Source organism: Haemorhous mexicanus, chromosome 5, assembly GCF_027477595.1.
Source record: "Haemorhous mexicanus isolate bHaeMex1 chromosome 5, bHaeMex1.pri, whole genome shotgun sequence".
NCBI lineage: Eukaryota > Metazoa > Chordata > Aves > Passeriformes > Fringillidae > Haemorhous > Haemorhous mexicanus.
This window is the reverse complement of record NC_082345.1, coordinates 11,620,080-11,638,061: the sequence shown is the minus strand read 5'-3', so window position 1 is coordinate 11,638,061 and position 17,982 is coordinate 11,620,080. Positions and strand designations below refer to the sequence as shown.

General features: G+C 41.8%; 1 protein-coding gene across 3 annotated transcripts in view; it reads left to right on the top strand.

Annotated features, from left to right (window-relative positions):
• The window catches only part of DENND5B (DENN domain containing 5B), a 104,919-nt gene that overhangs the window by 55,597 nt on the left and 31,340 nt on the right, over window positions 1-17,982 (top strand). For all 3 annotated transcript variants that reach the window (XM_059845891.1, XM_059845892.1, XM_059845889.1), the window contains 4 exons: window positions 8,700-8,887; window positions 12,124-12,657; window positions 13,972-14,203; window positions 16,292-16,442. In XM_059845891.1, the coding sequence (XP_059701874.1) occupies window positions 8,700-8,887; window positions 12,124-12,657; window positions 13,972-14,203; window positions 16,292-16,442 (1,105 nt within the window). The remainder of the gene's footprint in view (window positions 1-8,699; window positions 8,888-12,123; window positions 12,658-13,971; window positions 14,204-16,291; window positions 16,443-17,982) is intronic.

Genomic DNA, 17,982 nt, shown 5'->3' with positions numbered 1-17,982 from the left:
TCCCCCTCTCTTCTCTTCTATTACTGAATCTAGGGATGTCCTTGGCGTGACTTTTGCTTGCCTATCTAACATAGACACAATTTGATGGTGCATGGGGGAAAGTAAATAGCTGTATGAGGGAAATTCTGTGATTATGTAAATAGCAGTGTAATGCTGGTTCCAGAGGTGAGGAATGTGGAGTGGAGGACAAGTGCAAAGCCTCTGTTTTGGCATACCCTGATAGCTGAGTGCTTGACTAATTGTGTACTGAGGCTTCTTTTAAATGTCAGTCTTTCAATTCCTGAAAAAGAAAACAACAGTTATTTTCCAAATTGGAGTAAAAATAGCCTAGAATGTACCGAAATCTGCTCTCTTCAGCTTTGAGATTGTGGTATTTGCGGGGTCCCCCGTGGCAGGAAGGAAATTATGAATCTGACTCCATGTTCTTAGAAGGCTAACTTATTATTTTATGATAGGATATATGAAATTTATTATATATATTGAAGAATATACTAAAACGATACTAAAGAATAGAGAAAGGATACTTACAGAAAGATTAACAAGATACTAATGAAAAAATTGTGACTCTCCAGAGTCCTGACACAGCTGGCTGTGATTGGTCATTAAGTCAAAACAATTCACATGAAACAAAAAATGACCAATTGGTAAACAATGTCCAAACCACATTCCAAAGCAGCAAAACACAGGAGAAGCCATCAGATAATTATTGTTTTCATTTTTCTCTGATGCTTCTCAGCTTCCCAGGAGAAGAAATCCTGGCAAAGGGATTTTTCAGAAAATATGATGATGACATGAGATCCATCAGGGAGAAAAAGTTTTTTAGCTCCCTAGTTCTTTCAAGGCAAAAGATGAAAAGGCTTTGGCTGACATATCTCTTGTTTCAAAATAACAAATGAGAGAGGCATTTTGCAATTTCACCTTTCTTTGCTTTTCTGCTTTAAAGAGGTAGACTCATTGGACTGTGTTTCCAGAGGCCTGGCCTTGCTGCAACCTTCCCAAAATCAACAAGAGATTAGTAGAAGATCCTCTGGTTGCAATTCCAAGCAAGACAGCATTATTTACGTAAAATCACAATTCACTGACATCATCATGTAATACTCAAGAAATCAGAGCTGGAGCAAAACCTACTTCAGTTCACCAAACTATTTCAGTGAGAGCTGCTGTTAACATGTATGGGAAATGTAAGCTGACTTTTTTGTGGTTCTCCTAGACCTGTTGGAAGGAAGCTTTTCATTTAAGCTTGTCAAAAATTTAGCTCTTCTATAGAATAAAGGCTTCTTTTGGAAAGTGGAGAGAAAATATAAATTGTTGCACAAACCTGACCATACAAAGAAGCATAGCTGGTAATAATGGCAGTGAAGGGCTAGCACAAAGGTTGCACAGAGACTGTACTGGCTTTTCTGAAGTGGTTTTTCTCAAGGGAACTAGGAGTTGAGGATGAAAAAGTTTATTTTTAACCCTGTAGCGGGGCATAATGTTTCCAGCAGCCTGAAAAAAGGCATCTAAGTCAATGAAGAGGTGAGGGTGTTGGGTGACTTTATCCAGCTTGCCCTGGATGTGTTCCCAGCATGATACGAGAGTGTCTGGCACAGCTCTGCCTTGGGGACAGGAGCACTGAGTGTCTGTTTGTACCGTGGCTGCTACAGTCCTCTTTGGGTATCCAGTTGCACTGTTGATGGTGTCTTAGGGGTGACTGGTACCCCATCACTTGGGAGAATGCAGGGATTGTAGTGGATTGTACCTCCACTTTACAGCTGTGGTGGTCGAGCAGAGGGCTGAAGAGAGACTGGCAGCAAAGAATGATGAGCTTATTTTTTAAGCTGCTTTGTTCCCATATATTTTGGACTGTACAGCTGAGTAACTGGCAGAGACCTGTGCTTGCAGCTCAGTGGCAAGTCTGAAAAGATCAGCCTTTACTGCTCCTGGAGACTGTGTGGGCTTCCAGGGAGTGGTGGGAAGTGCCAACTTTGGTCTGCAATGGTGGTGTGGAAACCCGTACATGAAATCACCTTCACTGTACATTAATTCCTGCAGCTTCAGGTTCCATCCTTCTGCATGTAGAGAATATTTTTAAGATTAAATTGGGCAAGTTTTCAACATTTGGGCTTTGAAAACCATGGGGAGGGATTAGATATGCTTTCTCTACAATTCTTCAGGGCACAATTTTTGCAGTGCTCCGGTAAGTGCCCTTTATTCAGAGCACAGCTCTCCCGTGCAGCTGTGCAGATGGAAAGTCTTGCTCATGTCCACTCTTCAATAGCCTCTACAATTTCTAAAGGATAAGTAACAAAACATCACTGATGTGGGATTCCTGCTGGAGAGAGATGAATTAAACTGTGAGCTCTGTGGAAACCTCAGCAATCCATTTTGTATGTCTGCCTTTCAAGGGATTTAAGTGTGAGAGGGGACGTGTGGATGAGACAGAGATAAACTTCTTAGAGCTTAGGCTGTTTCTACTCATTATAATTTTGAGCATTTTCCAAGTTTTTTTTTCAAGGGCTTGAGTAATTGCTCCTTCAAGATTGGAATATTCTTTACATTTTTTTTTTGATCTTAGAAATTGTAATACAAATTACTATGCATATATAAAGTCATTGCCTAGAAAGTGTAGTGTCTGAAAGATCTTTCTTATGAGGTCTGTTTTGGGGTAGATTTTAAAAAACTAATACATGCATAATGTGTTTGCCTTTTAAAGTGTTTTTACATCAAATAGTTGCATGGAAAACCTTTGCTCTTCTACTAATTATTTAAACAGTTACCCTCCAGACTAATATTCATCCAAATCAGTGGAAAGTTATTGCACAGAACAAATTATATGGGGACAAAATCTGTGTGCTGTGGAAGAGAAACCTGAGTTTATGGCCTCAGTAGAACTACACTTGGAGGCTGCAGTGCATGTTTCCCTGGACACAGGCAAAAAAGACAAGTAATTGGGTAGAAAAATCAGAGAATGACATATAGCCTTCCTTTTTAAGTTAGCTGAAATAGCAAACTTGTTTTTTAATTAGAAGTTGCTTAATTTTGTTAGCTGTCAGTATGACCTGAAAAGTGAAGCTTTTAAAGCATCTGGAAAAAAGGAGAAGGAGCTAGTTCAGGTCTGTGCCACAGCCCCACTCCTGTTTGTGGTCACAGTGAGCTGTAAAGGGAGATAGGGCCACTGTTTTAACACTGCACACACACACCACAGCCTCTCCTGTTGGTTTGTTTTTTTTTTTTTTTTAAACTTGGATCTCATTGTTTTCCATAATGAAACATCTTTACAGAATGAGGGGAAGAAAGTTAAATTAGGCCTTTACATTGCAGTTATGGCAAATGCCAGATAAACAACATGGCAGTCTGAAGTGATTGTGACCAGAGTTGTTCCCTGCTGGACTCTTGTGTCCTCCCCATCATCTTGCTGCTGGCTGGGGAAACTGTTCTGCCCCAGCAGCCATGGGAGAGAGCAGGGGGCTCCCTGTGTGCTCAGGAGCACCTTCATGAGTCCTGCTGGCACAGACTTGTCAGCCTTGTCACAGACTTTTGCTCTCTTCTCAGAGACTTAACCATGCTGGTAATGGGAGCTAATTCTTGAAATGGCTCTTAATCATAAGTTAATTCATGCTGAGCCACTGATGGCAGGCTGGGACGTAGTTAATTCATGCTGAGCCACTGATGGCAGGCTGGGACATAGTTAAATTATACAAATGGAAATGTATTGAAGCAGAAGCTTTTTAAATTAAGCGTTGGCCAACAAGGAAAAAGGGTTAGGACTGGCCTCTGTGAATACTGGCCTTGGGATGCTTCCCTTGGGGCAGAGCTGACCCCCAGTTTGAGAGGCTAGTTCTTCAGGCAATTAGATGCAGGCTTGTCTTGACCCTTCTGTTTAAGAAAATATGTATTTTCATATTTGCATAAATTGCCCCTCTGCTTTTATCATATACCTGATGTGCTGCATCACTCCCTGGTAAATGCCCCTTTCCTTTGGGGATGGAAGGGCACTGAGGTGCCAGGGGTCATTTCCTCAGGACAGGCTGCTGGTCACAGCCCCATGTCATGGCTCCTGCCCAGGTTCCCTGAATGCAGCACTGCTGCAAGGTGATTTCTGTAGTGAATAAACATTTCCTGCACCATTTTTGTGTGTTTTATCTGAACATCTCTTGAAAGTCACCAAGACTGGCTTGTCAGTTGTCACAGCTCCCGGCAGGCAAATCAGATGAAAGGTGGAAGCTTCCAGGGCACTTTGATGTCTGCAGCACTTGTGTGTGCAGCTTCTGTGGAGCTTTTGAGATCTGATTTGAAAACCTTTGCTTTCATAAACAATTTTTGTCTCGGATGTGAATTTTGCATTTAGTTTTTCATCTGCAGTGTGCTTTATATAAGCATTACAGATCTGAAGGTACCCAGACCCAAGTCAGGTCTGGTTTGGAGCTGTTCTTGACTCATACTCAGAGCTCAAAGCAAAATAATTTTATTTTCCAGTTTTTCCAATGTACCTGGCTCATCTAACTCATATCTTGTTGCAAAAAAAAAAAAAAAAAAAAAAAAGAAAAGAAAAAAGGCAGCTGCATAACAATTACTATGTACAAATACTTAGACTGAAGAGGTAACATGTGGTAAAACTATTGGTCACAAGAAGGCTTTAAAGCCTGTTCAGGTGTTTCCTTCTAAAGAATTAGCTTTTATTCATTCTGGTTAATTGATGTTTTGTTTTTTTTTTTTCTCTGTTGTTGGTTTGGTTTATTTTGTTTAAAGACAAATTTTTGTGCATATTGATAAGGTACTCTTTGAGAACAGCATTTTTAAATATGTGGCTTTGCAAAGCTGCAGTTATCCTTTATGTGTGTTCTGAAAGCAGTAGAGCAAAGGAAGTGGTGTCCAGGTAACTCATCTCTTCAAATGCTTCCAGGTGCTTTCAAAATGTATGTAAAGTGAGACTTCAAAAGGAAAATAAAGAAGCAGTCTATTTTTAAAGCCTTGGATTGGATTTAGAGGATCCAGGCTATGACTCCAGCTCTGTGATAAGCTTTCTGCCCTACCTTTGGTAGGTTACTGGAACAGAGAGTTGGAGAATGGCCAAGTTGTGCTTTCATTGGGAAGGCTGGAGGTGTTGAAACTGGAGTGACAATGCACTGTTCCCAGCAGAAACACCATTTCTGGGGAGAATGGGATAGATATTTCTTATTGATTATTGTCCTCTTGTTGTGTTATGGAGAATCAACATCAAGACAAAAAATTGTCAAGCTTTGTCCTCTCTCAGAAGAACATTTGTAGGGAATTGATGTTCAAGTGTTGAAACCGTTTCCATCTCCAGCAGAAAACAGTGATTGGTAATTCTACAGGAACATCTCAGGGTGTGCATTTTAAGCACTGTATCTTGTGAGCCACATCAGTGTTACCAGAGCTGGTAACACTTCAGCGTGGCTGAAGATGGTGCTGGAGCAACAAAACTACCAGCCTGCAGTGGAGCAGGTCCCTGCAGCCCTTGCATGTCCTGCACAGGGAATTGAGGTGCTTGGCCAGGGTCCCTTGGCAGATGGTGCTGGAAAAGGGAGGTGGATCCAGAGCCTTTGAGCTTGACTCTGCTGCCCTCTCCTTCACTTAGTGAAAAGGTTGTGTGAGAGACAGCACTGCACCACATCCTATTGTAAATGCTTTCTCACCAACGAGGGGAGAGAATGATGCCTCTGACTCCATGTTCTCAGAAGGCTAATTTATTACTTTATTATACTATGTTGTATTAAAGAATACTATACTATACCAAAGAATACAGAAAAGATACTTACAGAATGCGAAAAAGATAATAGTGAAAACTTGTGACTCCTTCCAGAGTCCTGACACAGCTTGGCCCCAATTGGCCAGTTTGAGCCAAAACAACTCACACTGAAGTCTAATCAGGCAATCACTTTTGGGTAAACAATCTCCAAACACATTCTACAAGAGCACAACATAGGAGAAGCAAATGAGATAAGAATTGTTTTGCTTTTCTCTGAGGCCTCTCTCACTGCCTTTCAGCTTCCCAGGAGAAAATCCCTGGGCGAAGGAATTTTTTCAGAGAATGTGAATGCCACAACATGCAGCTAAGATATTAGGAGGCAATGGTTGCAGTAGAAGCCCCAGGGACCACTTTGCTCTGGGGTTATCCTCCTTGAGCAGTTTCTCTTGGAAAACGTTCTGTGAGCAAATTAGAGATGGAGCTTTGAACATGAAGAGTCTTTGAATAATTTTGGTTGGAAAAGACCTTGAAGGTCAACTCCAGCTGTAAACCTAACACTGTCAAACCCACCACTCAATCATGTCTCTAATTGCCATTTTTACATGTCTTTTAGATGCCTCCAGGGATGGTGACTCAACCCCTTCCCTGGACAGCTGGTTGCAATGCTCAGCAACCCTTTCAGTGAAGAAAGTTTTTCTCAATATCCAGTCTAAACCTCCCCAGGCACAACTTGAGGCCATTTCCTCAATCTACTCTTTCCAGGTTGTCCTCAGTAACCATGTAAGCTTCCCTCAAATGATGATAGGTGCAAGAATCTCTCAATCAAAAATTATTTCAGGTTTTATATGATAGGTGTCTGACCTTGTACAGGCTTGAAAGTATGGAAAAAGTAATTAGAGCTTGGCTTCTTTAAGCAGATAACAAAAAAAGTATTTACAGATTTTGGTATATTATTTTTCTGGAGGAAACTGTAACTTCCCTCTCTTCAGTCAAAACTGCTGTTTATATAAACATTTTTTATCTGCTAATCACTGATAAACATTGCTGGATGATAACAGCCTAATCATTTAGTCATCACTAGTTTGTTGGTTTTTTTTTTTAAATCAGCTTTTCTCATAGTAAATTGGTTACAAAATTTATGCTAGTGACCGTGTTAAATATTATCCGTAGCACCAGAGAAAAGTTAGCATGCATTTCCAGAACTGAATGCCCTTATCCAAAATGATCCTTGTAACTTTTCTGCCAAGACCTGTTTCTTCATGTGCCTGAGGAGATCAGGACAGACTTAGAAGGTGTTTCACATACTAGGACGGGCTGCTTTTTCTATTAGATTTTTTTTGATCTTTAAAGCTTTCAGAGTTATGAAATGTTGTCCTAAGCTTCTCCAAGTAGGTATTATAACTTGAGTTTGTGTAAGTGCTCTTCAGCAAGACCGGGATTGCACATGTGTAGTTGCAGACCATTGCATGGGCAGGGATTCATAAGTGACTGATCTGTAGCTGGGAGTGTTTTGGAGGTGTAACCTTGAGACTGACTTGTATGCATGACAATAATTTTGCAGACTGACTGAATAGCTATTAGTAAGACAAGATGAAAAACGTTTTTGCCCTGCCAGCTGACCTTCTGCAGACTGTGGCTGGTTTTCCACAGAGAGCTGCTAGCAAGGAGAATGGGTGATGCAATTTGTTGTTGTAATTTGCATATTTATTCAGGAACATCTTCCCAGTGACCTCCTAATAGCTGAGCAGTGTCAGACGACAGCGCTTTTGCTGTTGTTGGTGTCTGCCAAGGTCTCAGGCTGGGATGTTCAGGAAATGGGAAGGGTAAAGCTGGGCTCCTCTCCAGGCAAAAGCAGTCAGTGGGGCTGTAGGAAAAAGCCTTCTCACCTGACTCAGAACCAGGGTGTACATACATGTATCTTTCAGCTCCAAGTAGGGCAGAGAGGGTTAGGAGAGATGGGCAACAACCCAAGTGTTACCCAGAATCTGTGTCTGGCCCCTGTGAGAGGGAAAATCTTGTGGTTGTTCAAGCCAGAGCTTGTGAGGCTTGCCTGGCACTGATGAGGCTTGGGTTTGGGCATTGCCATGGAGCTTACAAACCCAGGGGTCTCTGCCTTTTCCAGATGGTTGGTCTGCGGTTTGAGATTTCCTGTAAGGATGACCATCTCTTTAAGACCAGTATGTGATTTATTTATTTGTATTAAAAATTTGTGCTCAATTTATCCACCTGTTTATATTAATAAATATCTTGTGGCATTGCATCATGCCAGCTGGATATTTGATAAATAATTTGCTGTTACCCAAATTCTGAAACATCCAGCTCAGCTGGACCAAAAGAAATTTTTATTTAAAAAATAGTGTACAATGTGCTTACTAAAATCAAATGAATTAGTGGGTTAAATACAAATTTGGGAAAGTAACATAAATACACTAGCTATGCAGAATATATTTGAAAACTAAATTTATATTGGGCTTCTGTTTGAATTTAACTTAAAAGCACTGCTTTTATGTACTTAGGGACTGTAAACTAATGCAGGTATGTGGCCAAGATAAGTCTTCTGGAAAGTACACTCAGTTTTGGAAATAGTAGCAGGTAGAGCAGAAGCAGGCAGGCAGGAGCAAGCAAGAAACCACAATGCTTCCTTGAAATTCACTTCTTTCTCTTCTTCTTCCCGTGTAAAAATACATGCTTATTATGGAATTAGAGTATTATTATCCTGTACTAGAGACAGAACTTTTGATATCTTCTTAATAAACTAATTTAATGACAGAATAGATCTAGATAAGGCTTGAATATCTATGCTCAGCTGTTTCTTCGTGGGAGGAATGAGTTTTAACAGGTTTAAATAATGTTTAAGGTTTTGAAGTACTGTCTTTTTTTCCAAACAACATCTTACCATATAAACATGCTTTCTGTCTTGTTTTGTCACGGATGTCCTTGCCAAACAGATCTCAAAAGCAGAACACAGGGAAACAATTCAATATCTGCCTTTCTCTCCCACGTCTAGATTATCAGCGGCTGATGACGGTGGCAGAGGGAATCACAACGCTGCTGTTCCCATTCCAATGGCAGCATGTGTATGTCCCCATCCTTCCTGCCTCTCTCCTGCATTTCCTGGATGCTCCTGTTCCCTACCTGATGGGGCTGCAGTCTAAGGAGGGAACCGACCGCTCCAAGCTGGAGCTGCCTCAGGAGGTCAGTGTCCTGCTTTGGGGGCTGTCCTGAGATGTCTGACCAATATGTGTGTGAAATGCTGCTGGGAAATAATTCCTGCTGTTGGGAGGCTTCTCTGGCACTGTGGATACTGATTGCCAGCAGCAGTGAGATAGTAGGGAGGTCTCCTACTACCAGCCCTTCTTGGTCCATTTCTGAATTTAGTGAGTACCACTTACTGTTTTGATTTCTAAATGCTTCTCTTTCTCCTGTTTGGGGTGGCAAAGGTGAAATTTTGTTAGTTTTCCCTGCATCACGTGCTCCACCAGGTTTTGTTACTCCATCAGTGTCATAGTCCTATTGACAGAGGGCTAAAGAGCATTTCATTGGAGGAGACCTTGGTGGGTCTGGATCTCAGGTGCAGTTGCTAGATGGTGTAAACCTGTCCCCCTGCTGCTGAGGAGCTTCCTGTGTCCTGCCAGCCCCATCCCATCTGTGGCTGAGCCCATGTGTTCCTGGTCTCTTATTAGACCAGTGTCCTGTCCTCAAACAAGCCAGGCTTGCATTAATACTGTGCCTATGAACCACTTAGAGAGGAAAAAAAAGGAAGGAGAGGTCATCCTCTTAATCTCAGGGTTAAATCCTTGGTAGTGGTGGAGAGTGAAATGGAGATTTTTCTCCTCAAAATTTGATGAAGGTGATTAAAACTGCTTCACATTTTAACCTGGCCATACAGCAGAGTGTTTGGGATATGGCTCACCTGTCTGCATTCCAGAGGGTGACTGGAACCAGAGCATGCCATGTGCTTTTAAACTTAGATTTGTTCTTAAAATTAGCAGGAACCCCAAAAGTACCTGTTTATACAGAAGTAGCATCTCCTGCCAGTGGCTGTGCTGAGGAGACTCTCCTGGGGGCAGAGTCCTTAAGGATTCCAAATGCCTGCTCTGACTGAGAAGGCAGATGGGAACAGCAGCAGAGGAGAATATACAGGAATGGGAGTTTTTGTGTGGAAGTGGAGGGATAAATACAGGGCAGGGGTAATACAATTTTTAATAAAGGTCTATTTTACTTATTGCATGAAGGTGGCTGAGTCAGCCTCTGTGGCATGGAACTGCAAATCAAGTTTTACCTCATGGATACAGCGACTGAAGCACATGAAATCTTCACTGGTGTGGCAACAAGGCTGCTATCTGAGCTATGCTCCTCAGTAAAACCATGCTAATATTACATAATTACTGCAATTTTAAAAATTATTAGTCACATGCTTTTGGTTAGCAGATTAAGCTGTCATTTTCCTTAAATTAAAATTTTAATGTGACAGTATTTAGTATTTCAGCATCGTTGGAATAACAAATATCACCAGGGAGAGAAAAGTAAGAGTGGGGTGGAATCTGCCCCCTCCATAATGTTTAACAAATGAGTGAAAAATACCAGCATTTATGAACACCACAGGTCCAGTAACTGTGAGAGAGGGAAGGAAAGAAGACACATTGCACAGGGAAGATCTTGAATCTCAAATTCCTCTAGACAATAAAAAATAAAAAACCCCTCAGCATGCAAGCAGTGATGAAGCACTTCGCATCAGCATTCTTTTATTGTTCAGGCAGGGGCTAGCTTTTCAAGCTCTTGCTCTAAATATAATCCATTTGTTTGTAAGAGATAAAAATTCTAACAACTGGCCATCACGCTGTCTTAAGGTTACTAATCTCCCTGCATTAACTTTTAATCATCAGATGTTTTTGAAGAGAGAAGTGAGACCAATTCCCCAAGGGTTTTCTGAATATAAATCTCATTTTTCAAATTTTGTAAATGATATGCAGAGCTGAAATTAAAAAGCCTTTGAAATGAAATATTGATAGATAAGAAGGCAGTCCCTGAGCTAAAGAACTGCACTGATGCATACCACAGCTGTGTAATAGCTACATAGCTATCTAAATAAAGCAAATTGTTTTATATGAAGAAATGCATTTCTTTGTATAGACTAAATTTAATACAAAAAAGCTGAAGGGACACTTCTCCTTTACCAGGTGAATCCTAATATGCTTTAAGGTATCAATGTGAAAGGTGATTAATGTTAATAAACATGTCCCTGAAATATCCAATATATTATAAACATGTTTGCTGTGGAATATATTGTCTGGCTGAAAATTAATCTCTCAAAAATGAAGGAAAATAAATAATTTGTCTTCACATTACCTGAAGATTAGTCTAGGGTGTTTGGTAAGAAGTAAAGAACACTAAAAGTGCCTGGAAGAAGGCAGAGGAGCTGTGCTAATGGCCAAGTCAGGCTAACAAAGACCTGCTGCTGCCCTGTGGGTTTTCTGCATCTCCTGTTCTGCAGTTTTATGCCAGGATAAAACATATCAGAGCTCAGCACCTTGGGAATCTGACCTGGTTTAAGATTTTACTCATCACAGTGCACTCAGACAGCAAATTTTAGATGTAAGCCACCATTCAGAAGATCAATTACTGTTTTTCATTCTGCTGTTATTCCTGAGGGTGCATTTGCAATGTAATTAATTTTTATGTGGGGTTCTTCTATCCCTGCATTGACACTTACCTAGTAAAAGTATCTGCTCTGCTAGATTAATGTCTTCACTTAACTTTAATCTTACAGGCTGAGCTCCATCTCCATTCATAGCAAAGCTAAGAGCACTCTCTAAATCTCAGGCAGAGGAATTGCCACTATTAAAAACCTCCATGGAAACAGGGGCCAGGGGAGTGGGGAGACAAGCCTCGGCCTCTAGTGGACAGGCTGTACTCAGACATAATCCCAAAGGATTTCTATGGGACCCTCTTTCGTAGTTTTGCTTGAAGCAGCATTGTTTTTCGCACTGAACATCTCATTTCCTGGTAGCACAGCTGCAGAGGCTTCTTGCAGTTGGATCCTGGTAAAATAAATCTGCCTGTGAGATGCAGGAATTCACACAAAGGGTATTTACGTGGGCTGAGAAGTGGCGCTGCACTTCCTTCTTGGTGGTGTGTCCTTGGCTGCTCCAGGAGGGTACATGAAATCTTTGTAGTGGAGAGTTTGGGGTCTGCATGCCCTGGGCAAACAGGAGAATGCAGGAGCCCTTATTTGTCATCCAGCTGACCCTCAGCTTTACTGAAATCTGACATGTCACGGGCTAGACAGCACAGCTGAAGTGTCCTGCATATGTGTGCAGTGCACACCTGCACCTTCCTTCTGTCTGGAAGCACCCTGGGAGAAAGGGCTACATCACAGGGGAACGAGTTCAGTGCTGAGTGTCCATTTTGAACTTTTGTTTGTATTTCAGGCAAACTTGTGTTTTGTAGACATCGATAACCATTTCATCGAACTGCCAGAGGAATTCCCGCAGTTCCCCAACAAGCTGGAGTTTATCCAGGAAATCTCTGAGGTTCTCCTGCATTTTGGGATCCCTCCAGAAGGCAACCTGCATTGCAGTGACAGTGCCACCAAACTCAAGAACTTGGTTCTTAGCGACCTGGTGAACGACAAGAAGAACGGGAACATCCCTAGCAATGCCCTCAACATGTACGAGCTGCTGAAAGGCAACGAGACCATCGCCCGCCTGCAAGCCCTGGCCAAGAGAACAGGAGTGACCATGGAGAAAATGACCATCACCACCCCCATCACAGAGGAGAAGGATGGGAAGTTGTCCTGTGAGGAGCTGGAGCTGAGGGACTACAAACTGAACGTGCAGCTCCGCGAGGTGTTCGCCAACCGCTTCACGCAGCTGTTCGCAGACTACGAGGCTTTCGTCATCCAGGCTGCCCCCGACATGGAGTCGTGGCTGACAAACAGGGAACAAATGCAAAACTTTGACAAAGTAAAGATAGCCATGTATTCATGTCTCCATCTAAAAGGGGGAGGGAGGAGAGATGTATTTGTGTAAATATAGCCTAGGTTCTCTTTAATCTGCCGTTCCTCATCTGCCTCACTGCGAGATTTGTCTGTTTCCATTACACAGGGCCAGATCTCCTGCCAGAGTGAATCGGAGCACATCCACTGAGCTGTTCAGAGCCATCCTGGCTTGGACAAACCAAGCTGCCAGGCTTCTGCCCAGCTCGTGGGGCTGCTCCTGTGAGCTTGGTGGAAGGGTAGCAATGCACAGTGACTTCTTTTTCTGTCTTTCTTTCTTTTTTTTTGATTTCTGGGAGGAGAGGTGTGCACTTGAGATAAAAGACCAAATCTAGTCTTTCATTTTCCCTAACCTCATGGTAGAGGTTTTGGTAATGTTGTTCTGAAGAAGGTTGTCACTTAAAGAGTATTGTTATGACTCCATTGTCGTGTATGCGTAAGAGGGAAAAGGAATCTCTTGAGATTAGAAATGGGGATATAAATAGGTGGGAGGATAGCAAAAGGAATGGGAAATGTTGGGTAGCTTACACAGCTGCTGAGCAGATAGTGTACTTAGCCATCATCTTTTTTAGGTCCAAGTCCTTCTCTAGGGAAAAGGTTAAGAGGTTGAACAGTGAGGAACAGACTAAATACTGATCTGAGTCAGTTTTTGATTTTAAAAAATTGCTGCTATGCCTTTTATTGGTTTGTTTGTTTTCAGGCATTAAACAGTGCAGCATTCAAAAGGATAGGGTTATTTAGGCAATCTCTGCTAGTGCTTCTGCAATAAAATGGGCTGTTAAGTTTACAGTTTTCCAAGCTCAGTTAGAGATTTAGACATGCAGTCAATTTTAATTGGAAATTGGTGATTAATTGCCCTGTGTAACATCACTGAAGAGCACTGTGCGCCCCTTGATATGTGTGACACCTTAAGTGATATGGTCCCAGGCAACCATGCCTGGAGCAGAGGTCCCACAGGGGCACATGTGATGGTCTGCCATGCATTTCACAGGATTTATTCCTGGGGGTGAGAGCTGCTAGTTTGCTTTGAAAAAGCAGGCAGCACAAGCACCACTTTAGTAATTTGATATCCCTTTGTTCCAGCTGTCACAAAGCCTCCCTGACTGCTTATTTCTTACAGTTGGGAACCAACCCCCTTGGTAGATGGGTTCACAGCTCTCTGAGAGGTGTTTCTGCAGCAGGGGAAGCCTTGTCCAAGCCTTCCTGCTGGCTGCTGGAGTAGTTCTCTGCTGAAGGATGGCTGGGCATGAACATGGCACTAAAGAGCTGTTCTGTATTTCAGGCTTCCTTCCTTTCGGACCAACCCGAGCCTTACCTCCCATTCCTTTCACACTTCATCGAGACACAGATGTTTGCAACTTTCATAGACAATAAGATCATGTCCCAGTGGGAGGAGAAGGACCCTTTTCTACGAGTTTTTGACTCCCGGATTGAGAAAATAAGGCTGTATAACGTCAGGGCCCCTGCACTGCGGACATCCAACTACCAGAAATGCAGCACTCTGAAAGAAGCAGGTACGTTCAGATGGGCTGGTAAAATATTCAGAAGTACAATGTCAGCCACCAAGAAATATAGGTCCTCAGTCATCTGAGTTTTGCAGTTGATGAAGTCCTAGAGCTACCTGAGGAGGTTTCAGCAGTGTCCTTATCTCATCTCAGCAGCAACTTCAGCATGCTGTTAAACACCAGAGATGGCAGGAGCCTTTACCTTCTCTTTGAGCTCTCCTGGGCTTGTGCCTTTAATAAAATCAAGCCAAACCCAAATGGAACTGGCTCACAGTTTCTCATTTCAGGCAGCTCCTATTCCTTTTCCAGGAGAGCTTTCCTTCACCCTGGTGATGGGACCAGTGCCAGCCACACTGAGGAGTCGAGCCCCTGTGTCTGCTCCACTGGCCTTGTCTCCCCCTTCCATAAAAAGACATTGTTTTGCCTTACACCATTTGGTTAGAGCAGCAGGGGATGCTGGGCAGGGATGTAATCCTGTGTGGCATATTTAGTACCTCCAGCAATAGATGTTGAGTGTTAATGAACAATACGCTGTACTAAAGGATTGGATTTTTTTTTTGTTACTGTCACAGGATGCCTTTCCAAATTATATTTGAATTTCTTACTTAATGCTTGTGCAAGTATTTAATTTCTAAGTAATACAAGGAAATTATACTCCTAAATTTGTTGGAACATGTATTAGTAAGATAGGGCAAACATATTTCTCATCGGTTTTTTTTTTTTTTTTTGGTTTAATTCCTTCAGTGTTTTACTTGCTGTAAACATGTCAGAAATAGAAATCTGTGTCTGTTTAAATTTTTCTGTCTAAACCCAATTCTAATTTGCAGGTCAGCTGTCTATTCAGCGTCTAGTTTTGGCAGATATTGTGGCACCAGAACCTCATTTTCTGTCTTGTGAAAAGGAGCAAACTGATAGTAATACAAATTTATTTTCCTTCATATTTACCATTCACAGTATATATGACCCCAGCACTGATACAGCACCTGTTTGTTTAACTATTTTTGGAACCCTTCAAATCCTCTGACCCCACACTACCCACTCCTTTTCTCCAAAATGGAACCATACAAAGTGATTTTAATTTTTTTTTTTTAGAAGGGAAAAAAATACTTGCTGAGTTTCTAATGATAATGTATGTAAATCTTGTGACAGCTTATTTCCCATCACAGTTTTATAAAATAGGAAATGAGTTCTATGTTGTTATTAACGAATGGAAAACAGATTTAGCTTCCACATTTTGCATATGTATTCTGTAGCTGAAGGAACAGGCCTGCCCGTTAATAGATGGGCTAGAAAGAGTTGAATATTAAAGTTGCTAATTAAATGCTGAATTTGCCCATACACCTCCTTTCCCAAGTTCTTCACAAGTTAAGAGGGTGACAGGTTTAATTTTCATTCTGTTTGAAGCTTGAGATTGAAACTCTCAAATCCTTGAAGCAAAAGATTTTGAGCTGCTTTAGTTTCAGTGGAGCTGAGATTCCTGGGGAGCCCTCTCCCATCTTACCATAGCCTTTCCTGTTTCCAAGAATTTGCTCATCCTCCTGATGCTGCTCAGGTCTTACTACAGTTAGCTATGCTTTTTGAAGGCCTGTCATCCAGTAAAGGCATATCTAAATTCAGGAGGAGGATAAATAAAGTCCCACATGTTTGCAAAACTCAGGTGTCCCCCCGCAAGCATCTGCCCAGGGAACGTGTCTGGGGCTAAGCAAGGTGCCCAGTCCCACAGGGGTTGCAGCTGGCCTTGGAGGTCTCTGTTCTGCTGAAGAAGCCTTAAAATCAAACAAGGAATTTCAGGGAAAGATTGCATTGCTGTTGCCAGTTCCTAATGCATCTCGTAGGCTCCTGTAAATACCTGCTTGCTTAACAGCTAACTTGCTTGCACCAGTGCTCGTTGTGTTGGGTAAAGAAACTAAAAGCAAAATTAAAAATCCTACAGCACAAATGTCTCCTCACCTCTGTGAGTGGCAGATTTGTGTCTAAGGTCACCATTAAACTCTCTAGTGGGTTTCCAGGGGTCTGAGCATGACCACTGCTGTTGTGGCAGCGCGTGCCCTCAGGTGGGTGGTGACACAATTGTTCACCTGTGACTGTCACCTGCAGCCCAGTCCATCGAGCAGCGGCTGATGAAGATCGACCACACGGCCATCCACCCCCACCTGCTCGACATGAAGATTGGCCAAGGGAAATACGAGCAAGGATTTTTCCCAAAGCTGCAATCAGATGTCTTGGCAACAGGACCCACCAATAACAAGTAAGCACAGGTTTTATTTTCTGGATTTAAAAGCAGCTTTCTCATACAACATCTTCACATCATTGCACAGAAGTCCTAATTTTGGATGGCATATAGCCAGTCCAACGAATGGAAAACTAACAGCTGTTTCCATTTCAGGCTTTTTTCAGCCCATTTCATGGGTTGTGACTTTTGAAAATATAGCCTTAGTTTGGTTTATGTCAGAAAGCATTAGCTGTTTTGGGGACGATTCCTCACTGATGTTTTCCATTGAGTGGTAGCTACTCTGTCTTCTCATACATAGTTTTTGTTCTGTGATTGGTCTTATGAGTTTCAAGGGAATTGTTTGACTGTTTTGCACTAAATACAGTAATTTGGGAACTCAAGCCAAAATTCAGATTCTGAAAGAAATTTTGGTGTTGAAATCTTCACACCATCACGTGGAATGAAATTAGTGTCCACTTTGTTCCTTTCTTTTCTTTAGCTGTTATTACATGACCCAGAGATTCTGCAGCTCTCTTTCAGTTGCCACATTGGAATACCCTGGAAGGATAACTTGGTGAGGGTGGAAAGTACATGACTCTGTACCTGGGTTTCTTTTTTGAGTCTGATAAGGTTCTGTGGTGCATTTTAATAAGAGGGTAGTGGTACCTCTAGCTGTGGAATTGAGCATGCCATTACATGGATCATTTACCTAATGCAGAATGGGAACCTGGAGCACTGATACAATTTACATCTGTACTGTTATAATACAAAATAAGTGCTGTGAGTTCCTTTATTTTTATCTTTCTTCCCGCAAAACCCATGAATGAGGGGTTTCTCCCTCTTCAAAAGTGAAATATTTGTGCATCACTAATTACAAACTCATTAAATTATCAGCTGAAGCCCTCAGTTTCAGTTTCTGGTAGTCAAAATGTGGGAGCACAGGTAAATCCAAGAGCTTCAAAGGCTACAGTTGTCCAAATGTTACCAAAAAGCTACCTCTTGTTTTAGACATGTGCATGCACACATGCTGCTCTGAGCTTCTGCATGAGGTGCCCACTCAGTTCTATTTAAACACCTTTTGTGCATACCAATGCTAGCTGAGCCCTTTTGAATAACCTGCCAGGAATAACAATTGCAAATGATAATATACGAGATTCTTAAGCACTGAATGTTTGAAGAAATGGAGTTCTTTAAAAGAAATTATAAAAAAATCCAGAACCAACCAAAAAGGAGGAATGTATATTTCAAAGTTCCTTTGCTTTCAGGCTTCCTGCAAATGGAGACAGAATTGTATGGGTAATGATCCTTTGAGGAATGGAGGATTTCTTCATCCTGGGAGATGCTGTATTTAACAGTCTGCCTCTTATCCTTATGGCTGGGTTTCAGTTTCACAGTGTCAGCAACAGTGTGAGTGTGCCCAGCCTGCTTAAAGTTGCTTAAATCTTCTGAATCTGTTGCAAAATCATAGTGAATCTATGAATAAGCATCACTTAAAAATAGTTTTCCTTATGCTCTTTGAGATTTGCTTCTGTTGGATTGGTACCTGTTCTGAAATGACTTTAACTCCTTGAGTGGT